General features: G+C 43.3%; 1 protein-coding gene across 1 annotated transcript in view; it reads right to left on the bottom strand.

Annotated features, from left to right (window-relative positions):
* Nucleotides 1-19,145, bottom strand: part of phldb2b (pleckstrin homology-like domain, family B, member 2b) — a gene marked incomplete at its 3' end in the record, with an annotated part of 45,004 nt that extends 25,859 nt beyond the window's left edge. The window contains 4 exon segments of the mRNA XM_045210505.1: nt 8,990-9,172; nt 10,006-10,126; nt 10,400-10,456; nt 18,841-19,145. Of these exon segments, the coding sequence (XP_045066440.1) occupies nt 8,990-9,172; nt 10,006-10,126; nt 10,400-10,456; nt 18,841-18,873 (394 nt within the window). The 5' untranslated portion in view covers nt 18,874-19,145.
* Nucleotides 19,146-20,948: the final 1,803 nt, after the last annotated feature.

Raw genomic sequence — 20,948 nt, 5'->3', positions numbered from 1 at the left:
TTGACATCTTAAATCAAAGGCCCTCTCTCAATAAATAACCGAGTACCAGAAAAGAGCTAAAGCCGTTGGAAGGCAGAGACATACCGCAGGCAGTTTTTTCTTGTCAAGTGAAAACCAATCACGTCGTTGTCTGTCTGTGAACTACAACCCCTGAGGTGCACGCGCTAATACAATTCTTCACAAAGGTGATACGCACCGTGCTGCTTACCTTGTAGCCTTTTCAAATTTGATAGTAGGTCATGAAGTTAATTTCCAACTGCAAACGTAGACTAGGAAATATTATAGACTATCTGGAAAGCATTGAAGTAAGAGGTTCTTATCTCAATTATACAATTTATGATTGCAACAGAGTAAGAGTGACGCAAATGGTTTGCTGTTGCCTACCCTTGCCAACTTTCTAAAACATTTAGCCTAATCAAGAGCAGCTGACAAACAAAAACTCGCCAAACAATGAAAAGAGCTGTATCATAAAAATAAAAAAAAACGTTTCCTTAAAGGGGCAATCTGCAGTTCCTTCATCTATTTTGATCCTTGAAGAATAACTTCTTAGCTTAGTTCAACTGTCGTACCGCATCAGAACCCAAAATATAAGCTTGTTTCACTCCAATGTTTGTAAACAAAACAAATGTAAACAAATACTATATTGCCTCAACGTGGTTAAAACTATACTTTTGATATCATGGATGGTCAGTCCTTGCATCCATAGATCTGTCTATGAATTTGAGAGTGGTTACATTTCTCCAGCCCTATCCCTCATCTTTTTTTTTTTTTTACCGAAACAGGGGTGGGGATCCGCTTTGTTATTGTTTCAACTGATTATTGGCGCTTTATAGTCAGTCACAAAAGGCTACAAAACCAAATTGATGTGCACAGGGGTCGCCGAGATTCTTCCAAGTCAGGGAATTTCTGAAAATAGGCTACCTTTACTAACCTTTTTACTGAGTCCCATTCAGCGAATACAACTGCAGGATGTTCGGTTCTTTCTCTATGTCTGAAAAATTACCATCTCGTTTTTATCCTCCTTCAGCCTAGTCCAAAACTCCAGAAATGACTCCGGACTTCAGGTTAAACAGATTTCCATCGAGATGGGGTTGAGGTAAGGAGCGCACCAACTCCCCAAAAAATGGGGTGGTGACGCCTGCTTGAAGTGAATAGACTGGGGTAAAAAGCAAAACCCTCCCCTAAGAAAGTTTACGAGCTCTGAATGAGATCAAAAATCAGCCGCTTGTAAAACCCAAAACGACTGTATTTGATTAAAAACGCATTTCAGTTCAGCTAAAACAGTCTCGGACCCCCTCTTCTCTGTTGGTTGGAACACAGCGGTTTAAAAGCCAGAGGTATTTGGTCACCGCCCCCCTTCCTCTTTTTCTTTGTCTACCTAGCCTACTTTTCCCTTCTCTGTGGAAACACCTTGAGAGGAATGTTACTGTAGCCTACCTCACATCTATAGAGCTCAACAGCTAAGAGGGAGAAAATAACAACTCAAACTTAAATAGATGTGATTTTTATCAAAGCAATATTTTTCCAAATTCAGCCTAAATCTTTAATAAGATAACAACTTTGATCTGATGCACAGAAGAACAGCTTTAGAAAACTACTCAATAGAGAAGGGGAAAGAAAGAAAGACAGGGGACTAGAAAATAAGTGAGAGCCTTGGCTAGAAGGGAATGAGGTAGAGAACTGTGATGGAGAGAGAGAGAGAGAGACTGGCTGCATGGGATAGAGCAGAGAGAAAAGGAGAAAAACATCCACTCTGATATTTTCATTGGAGTGATTCCTCACGAAACCAGGACAAAAAAAGACCATTATTTGGGGGATTTTCACGAAATGTAACTCTGGAACATTGATATGCCCGCATAGAGTATATAGGCTATTATGTTCAAGAATATATAGAAAAGTGTGCCTAATCAAAATTTGTATATTTGCTATATTCATGTTTATATTTTTCAATATTCATAAATTAATGTAAAAACATTTGTATAGAAATCTAAATACTACTCCTATTACAGAGCAAGCGGTGACACTTGATATGACCATTTCTGCTTAGTAGCACCTATAGATGAAACATTATGATGTCTTAAAGGAGGCCTGAGTATGGCCAAAATGCCATAAATATCCAAAATGTGATCTATTATTTCTCAATTATGCTTTTAGATACCAAATGTCAAATATATGTAAACAATCCTTCCTCCAAAGGAATGGGTTAAATTTATTAAAATTCCCCAGTCATGGTATTTTCTGTCCTGGTTTCATGAGGAATCACTCAGACTTTGCTCCTGGCAGACACTGGTTTAGGGATAGTGTTTCAGTGTGTGTGTGTGTGTGTGTGTGTGTGTGTGTGTGGTGCCTCCACATCATCATAGTGATATGAGTCAGAGGTATGGTTTATAATCTCTGTTATTGACAATACTCTGCTACCACAATATGGATTTCCAACAAAACACTCCAGTTACATCACTTATTGTGTGTGTGTGTGTGTGTGTGTGTGTGGTTAACTTCTGTAGCCTGAGGGATTATCCTGTATAGGATGTTTCCATTTCATGCTCTCTCTCTCTCTCTCTCTCTCTCTCTCTCTCTCTCTCTCTCTCTCTCTCTCTCTCTCTCTCTCTCTCTCTCTCTCTCTCTCTCTCTCTCTCTCTCTCTCTCTCTCTCTCTCTCTCTCTCTCTCTCTGTAAAACCCACAAGGTTCTCTCACTCTCTGTTCCTTCTTCTCTGTCCTTACCATGAACTCTCCCATTCTATCTACCCCTTGCCCCCTGGCCTTTTTGTCTTTCTTTTCATACTAAGACGTTTTTCCGACAACTTTATCATACCGCCAACTTTTTCCCGCCTTTTCTTTGTATCTGAAAGGTATTGCCGGTATCAAAACCTATTATTTTTTTCTCCGCCTAACAACCTAGTAATCATTTCGGTGAAGTTCTGCCTACGGCTTAGTATGAAACGTACCGGTAATGTTGAGGTGGCATTGGCACACACTACGCTCTTAAACTCTTGATGGTTGCTAGGCAGTGCCAGTTAACCATCCTCCTGCCAGTTCTAAACTTTGCGAGGCATGTCCCATCTCTTCGCATAGCTCGCTAAGCATGCACTGTTTTCTTAATAACCACAACTGAATGGATCCATAAATCATTACTTTGGGAATAAATATCACTGAATGACAGAAATATAGGAATAAAGTAGGCTAATGCAATTGAAGGCAAAATATTGTTGCTTACTGAAACACCCAAAGTCATCCAATCATTGTAATACATTTGAAGCAATAGCCTACCCGCGTGTGGTCAACTAGATGACAGCTTTGAGACGAGCGAGAGCACTCGTCTTGATAAATCAATCAATGTCAGATTTTTGTTTTCACCGAATCTCCGTTTGGATATTAGTTAAACTACAATTAGGCTGGGGAAATGTTAGCTAAATTGAGGTGAGTGCTGCTCATTAGTGTTTTGTCTAGTTGGTCATTTATTAGAACATTTTGCCAGCATTTATTGTATTTATTTTTATTGTTTTATTTCACCTTTATTTAACCAGGTAGGCCAGTTGAGAACAAGTTCTCATTTACAACTGTGACCTGGCCAAGATAAAGCAAAGCAGTGCGATAAAAACAACAACAACACAGAGTTACATATGGGATAAACAAAAACGTACAGTCAATAACACAATAGAAAAATAGAAAATCTATATACAGTGTGTGCAAATGTAGTAAGTTATGGAGGTAACTTACTACATTCGCACACACTGTATATATATATTTTCTGTTGTATTTTTTACTTTATGTTTTGTTTACCCCATATGTAACTCTGTGTTGTTGTTTTTATCGCACTGCTTTGCTTTATCTTGGCCAGGTCGCAGTTGTAAATGAGAACTTGTTCTCAACTGGCTTACCTGGTTAAATAAAGGTGAAATAAATCATATAAAGTAAGGCAATAAATAGGCCATAGTGCAAAATAATTACAATTTAGTATTAACACTGGAGTGATAGATGTGCAGAAGATTATGTGCAAATAGCAAAAGAAATAACAATATGGGGATGAGGTAGTTGGGTGGGCTAATTACAGATGGGCTGTGTACAGGTGCAGTGATCGGTAAACTGCTCTGACAAATGATGCTTAAAGTTAGTGAGGGACATAAGAGTCTCCAGCTTCAGAGATTTTTGCAGTTCGTTCCAGTCATTGGCAGCAGAGAACTGGAAGGAATGGCGGCCAAAGGAGGTGTTGGCTTTGGGGATGACCAGTGAGATATACCTGCTGGAGCGCATACTACGGGTGGGTGTTGCTATGGTGACCAATGAGCTAAAATAAAGCGGGGATTTGCCTAGCAGTGATTTATAGATTACCTGGAGCCAGTGGGTTTGGCGACGAATATGTAGTGAGGGCCAGCCAACGAGAGCGTACAGGTCACAATGGTGGGTAGTATATGGGGCTTTGGTGAAAAAAACGGATGGCACTGTGATAGACTACATCCAATTTGCTGAGTAGAGTGTTGGAGGCTATTTTGTAAATGACATCGCCAAAGTCAAGGATCGGTAGGATAGTCAGTTTTACGAGGGCATGTTTGGCAGCATGAGTGAAGGAGGCTTTGTTGCGAAATAAGAAGCCAATTCTAGATTTAATTTTGGATTGGAGATGCTTAATGTGAGTCTGGAAGGAGAGTTTACGGTCTAACCAGACACCTAGGTATTTGTAGTTGTCCACATATTTTAAGTCAGACCCGCCGAGAGTTGAGATTCTAGGCGGGTGCAAGCAACGTTCGATTGAAGAGCATGGATTTAGTTTTACTGTTATGTTATCAAGTGGATTATTTTGCACATCACTGGCAGTCGTTTAGTAACCTAGGCCTACTCTCGACCAAAAGCCTGTGACTTCACTGAATCTCCTCAATCAATGTGATTCTGTTTCACTGAATCTCTGTCTGTATAGGCTGTTTGGTAAATTGGTTTCTGGCTGGACAAATAAGTGGAGGTGGTACAGCTCATACAGTGGGGGAAAAAAGTATTTAGTCAGCCACCAATTGTGCAAGTTCTCCCACTTAAAAAGATGAGAGAGGCCTGTAATTTTCATCATAGGTACACGTCAACTATGACAGACAAATTGAGGAAAAGAATTCTAGAAAATCACATTGTAGGATTTTTTATGAATTTATTTGCTAATTATGGTGGATAATAAGTATTTGGTCACCTACAAACAAGCAAGATTTCTGGCTCTCACAGACCTGTAACAACTTCTTTAAGAGGCTCCTCTGTCCTCCACTCGTTACCTGTATTAATGGCACCTGTTTGAACTTGTTATCAGTATAAAATACACAACCTGTCCACAACCTCAAACAGTCACACTCCAAACTCAACTATGGCCAAGACCAAAGAGCTGTCAAAGGACACCAGAAACAAAATTGTAAACCTGCACCAGGCTGGGAAGACTGAATCTGCAATAGGTAAGCAGCTTGGGTTGAAGAAATCAACTGTGGGAGCAATTATTAGGAAATGGAAGACATACAAGACCACTGATAATCTCCCTCGATCTGGGGCTCCACGCAAGATCTCACCCCGTGGGGTCAAAATGATCACAAGAATGGTGAGCAAAAATCCCAGAACCACACGGGGGGACCTAGTGAATGACCTGCAGAGAGCTGGGACCAAAGTAACAAAGCCTACCATCAGTAACACACTACGCCGCCAGGGACTCAAATCCTGCAGTGCCAGACGTGTCCCCCTGCTTAAGCCAGTACATGTCCAGGCCCGTCTGAAGTTTGCTAGAGTGCATTTGGATGATCCAGAAGAGGATTGGGAGAATGTCATATGGTCAGATGAAACCAAAATAGAACTTTTTGGTAAAAACTCAACTCGTCGTGTTTGGAGGACAAAGAATGCTGAGTTGCATCCAAAGAACACCATACATACTGTGAAGCATGGGGGTGGAAACATCATGCTTTGGGGCTGTTTTTCTGCAAAGGGACCAGGACGACTGATCCGTGTAAAGGAAAGAATGAATGGGGCCATCTATCGTGAGATTTTGAGTGAAAACCTCCTTCCATCAGCAAGGGCATTGAAGATGAAACGTGGCTGGGTCTTTCAGCATGACAATGATCCCAAACACACTGCCCGGGCAACGAAGGAGTGGCTTCGTAAGAAGCATTTCAAGGTCCTGGAGTGGCCTAGCCAGTCTCCAGATCTCAACCCCATAGAAAATTTTGGAGGGAGTTGAAAGTCCGTGTTGCCCAGCGACAGCCCCAAAACATCACTGCTCTAGAGGAGATCTGCATGGAGGAATGGGCCAAAATACCAGCAACAATGTGTGAAAACCTTGTGAAGACTTACAGAAAACGTTTGACCTGTGTCATTGCCAACAAAGGGTATATAACAAAGTATTGAGAAACTTTTGTTATTGACCAAATACTTATTTTCCACCATAATTTGCAAATAAATTAATTAAAAATCCTACAATGTGATTTTCTGGAGAAAAAAAATCTCATTTTGTCTGTCATAGTTGACATGTACCTATGATGAAAATTACAGGCCTCTCTCATCTTTTTAAGTGGGAGAACTTGCACAATTGGTGGCTGACTAAATACTTTTTTTCCCCACTGTATATTCGTTTGCTCATCTATCACTGATCAGAAACATTTAGCATGCAAAAATGTAGGCCAAATCAAGTGTAGGCCTATTTATTTTTTGCTCGATCGCCTATAGTGGAGGTTGTGAAATATGAACACAACTAGCATGCGTTTTAAAATAGAATTGCTATTATTTTCTAGGCTATCGTTATTATGATGAAGATACTCTCAATGTAAAACCCTTTGCCTGCTCCCTAACAAAGTGGAGTGAGGGTAGGAAAGAGATGAAACGTGGATTTAAAAAAATAAGCATGGGCTTGGGAGCTGTTTTTGAAATATAACTTTTTTATATGACAGTGGTCCCACACATACCAGTGACACAAGTTGTGTGGGAAAAATATTATTTGTATTTTATTCTGTTATATTCCATTATATTCTTACTACAAAATATATGTGTGTTGACTGTGATCAGGGTAGGTGTGTCTTGTCTGTTTTAATGAACAAAATAATGAACTATTGATTTAATTCATTTGGACATAAAATAATTAAACTCCAAATATGCCATTCTGTTGTTTTGAAAATACATTTTATTAGTCTTATAATGTTTCTTAGGACCTGCCTAAACAAAGTAATAATGAATTCCTTTTTGATGGTGTATATTCAATGGATTTATTAAAATAGAAGCCTACCCACATCTGCACACCACTACTACCACTTGTCAATGGCATGCCAGCATGGGCACTGGAGGTATAAAAGGCATATGCAGGCAAGAATGTGATAAAAATGGGCCTGTTTGAAAGGGGGTCATGTAAACATTGCCCCATTTTTTTAAAAGGCTAAATACTGTAATTCCTATGTGAAAGCAGTATAGAGACAATACCTTGGCCTCCAGGACGTATACACCCCAAGATGTTGTCAATATTTGAGTCAGCTAGCCACAGTGAGAAAACAAACAGGTCAGTCAATATTTGACAGTGGTCAGACCAGACCAAGACAGAGAGCTGGGGAAGAGGTGTGGAAAGAGGGAGTGAGATTAATGGGGAGAAAGGGAGGAAAAAAGTGAGAGAATGTGAAAAGAGAAGAATGTGTTTGTGTTCATGTTTACACCTTCCAAAAACCCAAAGAAGGAAAAAGAGAAAGGAATGTTTGGTAATGAAGGGGAAGGAAAATAGTGAAAAGGGGGATGGAGGTAGGATTTAAAGATGAGAGGAGGAGAAATAGGAGAAGTGATAGTGAAAAGTACTAAAAGAGAGAGAGAAAGAAATGTCTAAAGAGAGACTGAAAAGGAGAAGGGGAGAGAGAGTGAACGAGAGGAATGGAAAAGGACGAGTGTGTTCTCTGCAGTTGGAAGTTGTGAGTCATGGCATTGCAGACAACAGGAGCTATCCATTCCAAACCAAGGATAATTAAGCTAAAAGGCTAATGGCTCAACCACACACAAACAGCTTCACAACACCATGAAGAACCCGGGTCGTAAACTTTACTAACATGATTCATATACACTGAGTGGACAAAACATTAGGAACACCTGCTCTTTCCATGACATAGACTGACCAGGTGAATCCAGTTGAAATATATTATCCCTTATTGAGGTCAGTTGTTAAATCCACTTCAATCAGTGTAGATGAAGGGGAGGAGACAGATTAAATAAGGATTTTTAAGCCTTGAGACAATTGAGACATAGATTGTGTACGTGTGCCATTCAGAGGGTGAATGGGCAAGACAAAGGATTTAAGTGCCTTTGAACGGGGTAGGTAGTAGGTGCCAGGCGCACCGGTTTGAGTGTGTCAAGAACTGCAACGCTGCTAGAAAAAGTTATACAGCTGCACCATTGAGAGCCTCTTGACTGGCTGAATCACTGCTTGGTATGGCAACTGCTTGGCATCCGACCGCAAGGTGCTACAGAGGGTAGTGGGTACGGCCCAGTGCATCACTGGGGATGAGCTCCCTACCATTCAGGACCTCTATAACAGGCGGTGTCAGAGGAAGGCCCTAAAAATTGTTAAAGACTCCAGCCACCCAAGTGGTACTAATGCATCAATGTCTGGAACCAACAGGACCCTGAACAGCTTCTACCCCCAAGCCATAAGACTGCTTAATAGTTAGTCTGGGTGGCTATTTGGTTAAACTATTTAACTATCTGCATTGTACTGGTACCCCTTGTATATAGCCAAGTTATCGTTAATCATTGTGTATCTACAGTATTATTACTTTTCTATTTTTTCTCTATTTTCTTTGTCTGCATTGTTGGGAAGGGCCCATAAGTATTTCACTGTTAGTCCACACCTGTTGTTTACGGCGCATGTGACGAATAACATTTGATTTGATTTGTAACCAATGCAGTCACTGCAAGGCACACAACACTGCACTTAACCAAGTACTACCAGTAGGTGGCGACAAAGTGTGTTTGTTTGCGGTCCTGTGTGTGTTCCTCTGTATTTCTCACCTTGTGTGAGCGGGACGGGTGATGTCACAGGGACACCGTCCAGGGAGCAGAGGTTCCCACAAGGGTCGAGGATGATGACCCCTGACGTGTTGGTGATGATGCAGTGTTCCGCCTCGATGCCTGCACCCAGGATGGTGATGTCCTGGGGTACCACCGCGTCCTCACGCCCGATACGGGTCACTCCTGGAAAAATGTATGTTATGTTGTTGTGGGGGAAGGTTGAGTTGACTTTATTTGTGAGTGTTGCATTTTTAGGCTAGAGAGTTATATAGTCAGCTAAGCTTAGCACATCTGTTTTAGAGAGTGTTTAAGTCTGCCTACCAGTCAGTCTGGTTCTGTGTGTAAATCTCTGTTATCTCTGTTCCCATCTACACCCTGTTGGCTTGTTAGCAAGCTATCTGTCTGGAATACTGATGAACCAGAGACACCTGTGGTGTCAATGACTGACGGGTCTATATATACACTGCAATTATGTCATTATACAGTAAAAAATACAGTGACTGTGTGCATGTGTGCGTGCATTTATGTGTGTGCACTTGTTACAGTGTGTGTGCATTTGCGTGCATGCGTGTGTGTGTCTTTAGTGTTCCCTGAGGGAGGAAGTCAGCTTGGCTCCCTGTCCTGGCTCTATTGTGACCTGATTTCCTCCCAGAGTATCACATCCCCCCCATCTCTCTTTCTCTCTCTCCCCGTCTCTCCCTCTCTCTCGCCCCATCTCTCTCCCTCTCTCTTCCCTCTCTCTTCTCTCTCCCCGTCACTCCCTCCCCATATCTCTCTCTCCCATCTTTCTCACCCCTCTCTCCCTCTCCCCATCTCTCTCTCCCCCTTTTCCTTTCTCTCTCTCCCCCTCTCTCCCTTTGTCTCTCTCCCTTTCTATCCCTTGCTCTCGCTCTCCCTTTCTCCTTCTCACCCCATCTCCCCAGTAGCAGTCACCAAGGTTACAGGGGGTTCTAGGGGAACAGATAAAAGGGACATGGCATGTATGGACCAATAAAGTGTGTGTATGTGTGTGTTACCTTCTTTAAGGGGCAGTAGGGTGATAGCAACACTCAGTCTCCCACTGCCCAGGCTGACCAGATGTGGTGTGGCTGTCTGGACCTTCAGGCCTTTCCCTGTGTCTATCAGGTCCAGGGGAGACTGGGGAGAAACACACACACATTTCATATACAGTCAAATAGCTCTTAACATGACATCTTAACAGTATGCTTGTGTACTTTCTTTTCATGAAAAACCTATTTTTATTCTAAAGTAAGGAAAAATCGAGCATCTAAACTCTTAACAACTTATTTTGAAAATAAACTGAAAGCAGCTTTCTATAGTGCTGCTGGTCCAAACTATACATTCCTTACTGTAGCAACTATTCTACTACCAGTACATTGTGATGTAGCTGAGTGAGGTATCTATTATCACCTGTGGCTCGTTTGGACTCATCTGGTCTGACTCTGGCTGACAGAGTGTCTCTGGGTCCTACAGCATAGAGAGGAGAGTGAGGTTAGACTCAGTCAAACACACACATACTGTATATACACAGGAGAGAGGCCCACAAAGCTAAACAAACACACACACACACACACACACACACACCAACAGCTGTAAATCCGTGAACCCGTGTGAGAAGCGGGGATGCCCACAGCTGGCTGATTGCATACTTAGAAACAAACATAGAAACGTAAACACATGCACGTACACACACACACTCACACACATATAGAAACCCTCTCCAGCATGCACAGCTGCCACATGTGAGAGAATGTCTGTGTGAAAGTGTTCCAGAGGGAAAAAATCACTTCAACAGGGCACAGGCTGGGAGAAAACACACACACTCCAGTGGGAGGAATGGGCTGGAATGTTCCATGCCGGCCGATTTCCCACGAGTGTATGGGAGTGTTTGGCATGCCCATGCCCACATGTACACATTTTTAGTCATTTAGCAGACGCTCTTATCCAGAGCAACTTACAGTTAGTGAATGCATACGTTTTTTTTTTTTTTTTCATACTGGCCCCCCGTGGGAAACGATCCCACATTTACATTTTAGCAGACGCTCTTATCCAGAGCGACTTCCAATTAGTGAGTGCATACATTTTTCATACTGGCCCACCAAACCCTCTCCTACCTTGGACGACGCTGGACCAATTGTGCGCCGCCCATGGGTCTCCCGGTCGCGGCCGGCTGCGACAGAGCCTGGACTCGAACCAGGATCTCTAGTGGCACAGCTAGCACTGCGATGCAGTGCCTTAGACCACTGCGCCACTCGGGAGTCACACACGTACACACACAGACATGCACACACACCACAGTGGCACTCTACAACCGTGACTTTGACCATGAGTGGTTGTCTCAGGTCAAACCGCCCTAAGGGACCAAGTTCACCACAGAAGATGACCAGACCACGACCTTAGTTCTTGGCAGCGGTAATGACAATTCCACTCTAGAGGCCATGGAATGAGAGGGAATAGAGGTTGTGGATTTTCAACTGTTGATTGTGGTGGGGTTTATTTCACAGTTCTGTGCAAGAATTAAAGCAAAGGCCAATAAATCCACATCTACATAGTGCATGAGTATTTGCAAAAGTATAGTATGTATGAAGAATTTGCCTGATAGCGTGAGAAAACATGTGAGAGGACGGATAGCAGTTGGCAAGGGGAGGGATTAAACAGAGAGAAAATATACATATAGATATGTAAACAAACAGTAAGACCACCAGAATGACATTACATTTTAGTCATTTAGCAGACGCTCTTATCCAGAGCGACTTACAGTTTAGTGAATACACTTTTTTTTTTATACTGGCCCCCCGTGGGAATCGAACCCACAACCCTGGCGTTGCAAACGTCATGCTCTATCAACTGAGCTACATCCCTGCCGGCCATTCCCTCCCCTACCCTGGACGACGCTGGGCCAATTGTGCGCCGCCCATGAGTCTCCCGGTCGCGGCCGGCGGCGACAGAGCCTGGATTCGAACCAGGATCTCTAGTGGCACAGTTAGCACTGCAATGCAGTGCCTTAGACCACTGCGCCACTCAGGAGTACAGAGACATGATGGGGAGATGTGTCTATGTCTGTTGAGTTTCTGGGTGGGTTGGCCTTGGCGAGTGATCAAAGTATGTTTACCCCTACCACACGCACACACACACACAGACGAGTGAAACACCACAGCAGAGATGATTAGAGCCTTGTTAAAACCACATCAACCGCACCTCCTCCCCTTCCACCACCCCTCCTTCCTCTCCTCCTTCTTCCTTTCTCCCCCTCTCTCTCTTCCTCCAGCTCCTGCTCCTTATCCTCCTATCATTTCCCTCCATCCTCTTTCTCTCCTTTCTTTTGCCACTTCTCCGCCATCCTCTGTCCTCTCCTTTGTTTCTCTTCTCCTCTCCTCCTCCTCTCCTCTCTCCTCCCCTCCTCTCTCCTCTCCTCCCCTCCTCTCTCTTCCTCTCCTCTCCTCCCCTCCTCCTCCTCTCCTCTCTCCTCTCTCTCTCCTCCCCTCCTCTCTCCTCCTCTCCTCTCTCCTCCTCTCCTCTCTCCTCCCCTCCTCTCTCCCCCTCTCCTCTCTCCTCCTTTCCTCTCTCCTCTCCTCCTCCCCTCCTCTCCTCCCCTTCTCCCCTCCTCTCCTCCTCCCCTCCCCTCCTCATCTCCTCTCTCCTCTCCTCCTCTTTTCCTCTCCAGAGGAAACACAAATCACCAGCCGCTCCAGAGCACTTCCTCTAATTCAGAACTCTCTTCCTCTGTCTGAGCTCACTTCCTTTACGGCTCGAAAGCCCCATTGCCCCTCTACAGACATATTCTCTCTCTCGCTCTCTCTCTCTCACACACACACACAAACACACACACACACACACACACACACACACACACACACACACACACACACACACACACACACACACACACACACACACACACACACACACACACACACACACACACACACACACACACACAGCCAACATCTCAAATCAGCTCTTGTCTTTATCACATTTGCTTCCCGACATCACTCCACGAGAGAACACACACAAACACAATCATATTCACACACACATCCTACTCCACGCTTCAGGGAAATGGGTGTTACCTTAATGCGGGTGTATTCCCAACAATCACTCACACACACACAAATCGACAACAGATAAATAAGGTATGTGTGTGTGTTTGAGATGAGTAGATGTAGCTGGAGGTCAACAGCAGTTGAAGTAGGAGTGCTCTTCATAATGACAGGAACTGCTTTACGATCACCCGTATCCCTCTTCACGCCTCCCACTCCTACACAGCCCCCATCCCACACACACAAACAAACACACACCCAGGTGAGCAGGCAAGTCAGGGCAGGTGTTTGGCCTTGTTACGCTTTAGCGGAGCACTCAGGTGTGTCGCCCCGGGATACAGAATACTGAACTGCCCTCAGCAGCCACATTCTTGGGCTGTGTGTGTGTGTGTGTGTATGTGTGCGTCCGTCCGTCCATGCATGTGTGTGTCACATTCCTATACGTCTATAGGCTCCATATCTCTGGTGATAGGGATCGGATCCCGATCCATGCCGCTCCTAAAGGAGGTCAGAGAACATGTCTAAGTTCTAACCCTGAGATTGATGTGTTTTCATAACAGAGCACTACTGCTTAAGGTAGAGACGGCAGTAGACATGTTTAAACTGCTCAACGCACACATAGCATAAAAAGCTTGGTGGCTCAACTACAAGTTCAAGACCAGCAAATGTACTATTTATCTACAGACGGAAGAAAGTTGAGAAGAAAATAAGAGAATGGGGAGGGTAGAGAAGGAATGAGTGGAAATAAATGAGAGAGAGAGTGATAAAGAGAGAGGAAGGAAAGGAAGATCAGACCGGGGGAAGTCAGAGAGGGATAGGATGAGAACATGAGGAAAACATTGTGATGAAAGACGCAGAGCTGAGCTATCAGTAAGAGAAACCGTCTGGGTGAATAATGCCTTCGCTTTCTTCTTTATGATTTCTCTCTGTTCTTCTCCCTATCCTTCACTCTGTCTCTCTCTTTCCCTCTTCTCCTTTTCTCCCCCCATGTCTCTCTTTCTGCCCAGATGCGGAGTAGTATTTGGGGAAGCCCTCAGCTCTTATATGTATGAGTTACTGGAGATCAAAGGTGTGTGTGCACAAGCGTGTGCATGTCTGCGTGCATGTGTTGTTTTGGAATCACCACATTTGATTTGACACCATGTATCTCAGCACGGGATTGGATAGAGCATGTGGAGTCTGCATAAAGTGCCAAGGTTAGGGATGGATTTAAATGTATATAATGGGTACCTGGAGGAAAAGGGGGAGGGTCATGCTTTTTCAATTTCAGTCAAGGGGAGGGTTTAGTATTTTTCAATCTAGTCAAGGGGAGGGTCGTGTAATCAGTAATTGATGAAATTTCTATATTTCTCAGTGTTTTAGAATTAGTTGCTTATTAGGCTATACATTGATGTGTGCCAGATGCCGCCCCTCATCTCTGATTCTCTGCTGGGGCAATATCAAGTGCAACTATAGGCTATTTGGTGTGGTCTCAATCAAATGATCCATAGGCTATAGGCTACAAAGTGCATCCTCGGAGAAGCACAGAGCAAAGTTATATTTCTAAGCTAGTTGCTGGGATGGTGTAAATAAAACTAGGCTATATTACACACTGTAATGGATATTCCAACCCTGAGCCCCGGCCTGCTCTGCTCTTGCTGATCAAAACCTTTTTTGTGTGCTGCCTAAACAATGGCTGTGATGTGTAGGCCTGCGGTGGCAGTTCAGGAAGAGAGTCAAAGGCTTCTTTCCGATTTTTTTGTTGTTGATTAGGCCTAGTCCAAAAAATGCACTCTTGCGCTTGGACTAGCCTATAGGCTATGTTCTGTTCAGTTTGAGAAGGAGAGCGAGAAGATGAGAAGGTGGACAGGAGGTCAACTTTGAAAGCTTGCTACAACTATAATTTCTTTCCCATGATGTAGGCTTATTTAGCAGAATTATTACCTCACAATAAGCCAGATTTGAGAAAATTACATTGTGGTGCTGAAACTTGAAGCAGCAGCTGTGGTACAATCAATCGGCAATGGACATGGTGCTGAAAGTAGGCAAATTCGAGTAGGCAGCATAATTCATTTCAACCGTCTTTATTTGAATTTATTAACAACGAGGGTTTTGTGTTGGAGCCTATTGCTTCCTATTTAAGAAACTAAAGGTAGGCCTACCTGATGACAAACGAAATTAGGCTATAGGCTGCTATATCCATAGATTTTCAGGTCAATTCCTCCAACCATAATGCATTCTTTAAATACCCTACTCAGTGTCAGTGAAGAGCTGTTCAGTTAAAACCAAGACTCAAATTGAGGGGGTATAAGAGGTAATAGGCCTCCTTTTTATTATAGAAAAAGCACAGGCTTAACCCATGTTAGTTTAAGATTTTTAAGAAAATAAACCGGATCCGATTATATAAAGTGATGTGATGCTTTATGCTAGAATCAAGCTGTAAAATATGTGACTCTGATGCATATTATTGTTTCATTCTTTGACATTCAGAGGCTGAGCTACAACCTTCTATAACCAAGGAGACAAAAAATGGACTTGCTTGGGAAGTAATCTAATTCTGTCACTATCAATTGATTAAGCTATTCACTTTCTGTACAATAGAAGATGTTTAAACCCAGACAGCTTTTAGGAAAACACTTGTGACCTACTCTTGTTGGGTTACGCCACAGAAGAAGAGTAGCCAGCAGTTAAAGCATACATTTTTCTGCGTCAGTAGGCCTACTCTGTCTGGGGTGGAAAGGTAACCTAACTTTTGAAAGTGCCATACTCAGATTCCTAATGATGTCTCAGATTTAATTATCTGCAAACAGGGACAGTTTAGTTGCAAACAAGACACACTGATTTGGCATTGAAGAAATATGATAAGATGAACACATAGGCCTATCTCTCTGTCCATTCTTAGCCTGTAATTTCTGTAATTTGTGTGGTATTAAAAAATATTCTGCTAATATGTGAAATTACGTAGAATTGCATGAAATGTTTGCAGGTCCGAGAATTTTTTTTCTCTGACCTGCAAATACGATGATAGATTCATGCAATGCTTTTACTATAAAGGAGATCTTTCCATCCCTACTCTTGTCCACAGTGGTCTGCGAACCCACAACCTTCTGGCCCGCAGCCCTGTGCACAATCAGAATTCCTGCGTTGCCATGTAATGCTTACAGGACGAAGAACAGTTTCTAAAACTACATATCTAAGGCTCTGGTCTGTCCTAGGAGTGAGGGTAAACAGTAAACATGTTCTCTGCTATCCACTTTATGTTTTAGTTATTATTTTGGGTACAGGGGAGGGTCACTTGTTTTATTTCAAGCGTTCAGGAAGGGTTTAGGTCAAATATATTTTGCTGAAGGGAGGGCCATCCTTTCAGAGGTCTGATTTTCTCCATGTAACCCTTATTATAAATAACATTCACTCCTTAGGGGTCTGTGGTGTGTACCTTGGGTGTAGGGGTGTAAAAAAAGGGAAACTGTATGCAAGCTCTAAAATTTAATCTCTTTCTCTTCCCCTCTCTCTTCTGTCTTTCTTTCTCTGGCCGGTCCCTCCCTACATTCCATGTGAGGTCTCCTTACACGGACAAAGCTCTTATTGTGTTCCTGCTTCTGCCTAGTCCCCTCTGGGTGACACACACACACACACACACACATACACACACATACAAACAGACTTATACATGAGGGTCGAGTGGGGCATCCCTTCCTTCCCTCCCTCCCTCCCTCCCTGTCTCACTCGAATCACTCTCTGGCTAATCAATGGCTTAAGTTGATCAGTTAAGAACCCGGGAGAGGAGAAAGCTGTCTCCAGCTCTGGAGAGAGAAACCTACACACACTTTAGAGAGTCACACACACACACACACTTGGGCGAGAGTGACCTTTAGACACAAACCCCCCTCTGTCTCTGGATTCATCCTCCACATGGCCTTTCTAACCTGTGTGTGTGTGTGTGTGTGTGTGTGTGTGTGTGTGTGCTTTTAATAAGTGTAGGAGCAAAGCTGAAGAATTGCTTAATAAATCCTAGCCTGAACCCCTCCTCAAACACATACATGTAGAACAGAAAGCTCTTGTTTTCATTGTGATAATGCTGGCAGCACCCTCAAACAAATTAAAAATGAATTATGAATCCAAAGGCAACATATGACAGAATGACTAATGTTGGTACAGCTGAAAGTCACTGAAGCTAATCTGATATTTAACATGAAGGTATGCATTAGGAAACCCAAGATTACCTACAGTATATACAATATGCAGTGGCTCAGCTGGTGTTTTGACTTGCAGAAGGATGGATATCAGACAGATACTAAATTATTACTGGGTCAGCTGACCTATACGGTTTAGACGTCAAGTCACTCTGGGATAGACCAGACATTAGAGGAGGGAAAGAGAGGGAGATGAAAGAAGGAGAGGGAAACGTGAGGAAGAATGGAGCGAGATTGCGGGATGGAGGTTAGGGAGAGAGACCCGTGGGAGAGGATGGGTACAAAAGGGAGAGGCATCAGGAGAGAAAAAAACAGACACACCGACAGACACACAGTCCCTCAAACAGAGAGAAAGCAAGAAAGCTTATAAAGGATTAAAAGGGATGGTGGTTGTTTGGATGAGAAATAGGGTAGTAAGAGGTAGTCTGCATCCCTTTCTCAGTGAGGATCTATTCCCTCATATCTGACCAGACTCTGAAACTCCCCTCTGGTTCTAAGTAGAAACAGACTAGAGTGAGATACCACTCTACAATAGTATATCTCCACTTGGCTACGCCTGTGGTTCCTAATCGGTACTCTGCTGAGACTCAACTAACCCTTTCGGGGTCTATTTTCTGCACCACCAAGTAAACAAATGTTTGTCTCAAACCAGAAGAACCCAGTCTTTACCCTCAATCTGAGAAGAATCTGGAACTACTAACTATTTCTGGAAACATTGCAACACTTTCTCCACAATCTGTGTAGAGACAAACCGCTAAGTTAGGTTCCTCTTCCCTCCATCTACTGTTGTGATTGATAGTCTCATCACACTGAGAATGTACCACTGGCCTGTCTGCCTGTCTCACCTTGATGCTACTATGAGAATATGACTAGGGTGTGTTGGACATAGCTTGTGAAGCTCAGATCAAATTCTACATTCCCTCAGGCTTGAAAAGATAAGGCTGGGTCAAAGGTTATAGGGTTGGGGGGGTCTGGGGATATGGTCTGATACACACCTGGGGTTATAGGGTTCTAAGGAGGATTGTAAATGCTGTATGTGGTGGACCAGTTCATGTTACATTAAACTCCACCTTCCCACATAGACTGACCCAGTTACCTGTTGAGAGAGGGAGCTTTATCTTCTCCACATGTCACCAATACTATCAGAATACCTGGGAACCGAGATGGCGTGGTCTACCATACAGTATACAGATCTCGGATCTTTCACGTGACCATATTCTGTATACTATCTGCAGACACAACCTTCATGGTGCATGCACAGGCTTGCCTGCGCAAGACTTGTATCCAAAGCCATAGCCAATATTGGCATGCAGGGTGCGCAGCAAAATAAAATCAAACAACAGTGTTCTTTGTGTGTGTTAAAACAAAATAACAAAATCTGCAATTAATCACGGATTACTGAGCCATAATCTGTCATTAGCCTGCTAAATAGCTCACTCAGGAAATTAAGCTCTAAAAGAACAACGGAACAGGGAGTATAGCACTATTAGCCTACCGGTTTTTAAAAAAACATTTAGGCTAACATAACAGAATAACATATTATGAAAAAGTAGTAGGCTATAAATAACATATTGACCTTGTCACATGTGTAAATAATAAACCAAAATAAACGTAAAACGAATAGAATATAAAGGTTTACCATTGTCGAAACGGGGCTGAGAAGCTCGGTCATGACGAGAGAGGATTCCAACACAAACACAACAATTCCCAAACTTTCTCTTTAATCAAAAAATCCAAGCGGTCCTTCTCCTGTCACTTTCCTCTAAACCTTGTCCAGGACACATCACCGGCGCATTCCACAGCTGGACGGAGAAGTTCAACGGCACTCGCGGTTCTTCAGGAGAGACTTGATGCGCCGTCCTCTCACCCACAAACACACATTTAGATAGTCACACAAACACACTGAGGCTGGCCCTCGCCAGTGGCGACGTGTAGCGCACAGGAATGCACAACAGCTGGAATCGGACCTGGAAAGAACCGAGACCGAACAGGGGGCGCGCGCGTGTGTGTGCGCGTGCTCAAATTCACAATCATAATGGGTAGGTGTTAACACACATCTGCTTGACCTCTTCCAACTCCTAATATCTTCCTTTGAGAAAGATATCTAAATTGTGACCTCTTCTTCAGATTGAGCCAAATCGGAGCCAAAGTCCCTTTTACGCTTGCAGCTAAATTCTAATTTTATCAATTCCCTTAGAGCTGCACTGACTGCAACAACATTTAGCTAACCTAATTAATTTAGGAATGTATTTCCTTGCATGGTGACTAGCCTATTTCAGGGGGAAATCAAATATAATTATAATATAGTTCCTAATGTATCCTAACTCAGTTAGAGCTATGTTTAGAACATTTAAATCAATTAAAGTTATTCTCATTCACATAAAAAAATCCTTGATCCATCATCCAATAACACTGATTTAGACAGGTAGGATAAAGGACAGAACGATCTTCTCTGTAACGAATGCCGCAGGAGAACCGTGGTAAAAGCTAATCGTTTCATCGCAGGTGCGAAACGGAATTTGCCCTGCTATGCACAGGAGCACGCCGACAGCACGCGAATCTCTGGTGTGTGCGTCAATAGTCTGTACAGTCGTGGTCAAAAGTATTGAGAATGACACAAGTATTGGTCTTCACAAAGTTTGCTGCTTCAGTGTTTTTAGATATTTTTGTCAGATGTTACTATGGTGTACTGAAGTATAATTACAAGCATTCCATAAGTGTCAAAGGCTTTTATTGACAATTACATTACGTTTATGCAAAGAGTCAATATTTGCAGTGTTGACCCTTCTTTTTCAACACCTCTGCAATCCGCCCTTTCATGCTGTCAATTAACTTCTGGGCCACATCCTGACTGATGGCAGCCCATTCTTGCATAATCAATGCTTGGAGTTTGTCAGAATTTGTGGGGTTTTGTTTGTCCACCCATCTCTTGAGGATTGACCACAAATTCTCAATGGGATTAAGGTCTGGGGAGTTTCCTGGCCATTGACCCAAAATGTCGATGTTTTGTTCCCCAAGCCACTTAGTTATCACTTTTGCCATATGGCAAGGTGCTCCATCATGCTGGAAAATGCATTGTTCGTCACAAAACTGTTATTGGATGGTTGGGAGAAGTTGTGCTCGGAGGATGTGTTGGTACCATTCTTTAGGCAAAATTGTGAGTGAGCCCACTCCCTTGGCTGAGAAGCAACCCCACACAAGAATGGTCTCAGGATGCTTTACTGTTGGCATGACACAGGACTGATGGTAGCGCTCACCTTGTCTTCTCCGGACAAGCTTTTTTTCCGGATGCCCCGAACAATCGGAAAGGGGATTCATCAGAGAAAATGACTTTACCCCAGTCCTCAGCTGTCCAATCCCTGTACCTTTTGCAGAATATCAGTCTGTCCCTGGTGTTTTTCCTGGAGAGAAGTGGCTTCCTCGCTGACCTTCTTGACACCAGGCCATCCTCCAAAAGTATTCGCCTCACTGTGCATGCAGATGCACTCACACCTGCCTGCTGCCATTCCTGAGCAAGCTCTGCACTGGTGGTGCCCCGATCCCGCAGCTGAATCAACTTTAGGAGACGGTCCTGGCGCTTGCTGCACTTACTGGGGGCGCCCTGAAGCCTTCTCCACAACAATTGAACCTCTCTCCTTGAAGTTCTTGATGATCCGATAAATGGTTGATTTAGGTGCAATCTTACTAGCAGCAATATCCTTGCCTATGAAGCCCTTTTTGTGCAAAGCAATGATGACGGCACGTGTT

The sequence above is a fragment of the Coregonus clupeaformis genome, chromosome 34, assembly GCF_020615455.1.
Source record: "Coregonus clupeaformis isolate EN_2021a chromosome 34, ASM2061545v1, whole genome shotgun sequence".
Lineage (NCBI taxonomy): Eukaryota > Metazoa > Chordata > Actinopteri > Salmoniformes > Salmonidae > Coregonus > Coregonus clupeaformis.
Note: the sequence above shows the minus strand (reverse complement) of the source record. Positions and strands in the feature narration are given on the sequence as shown.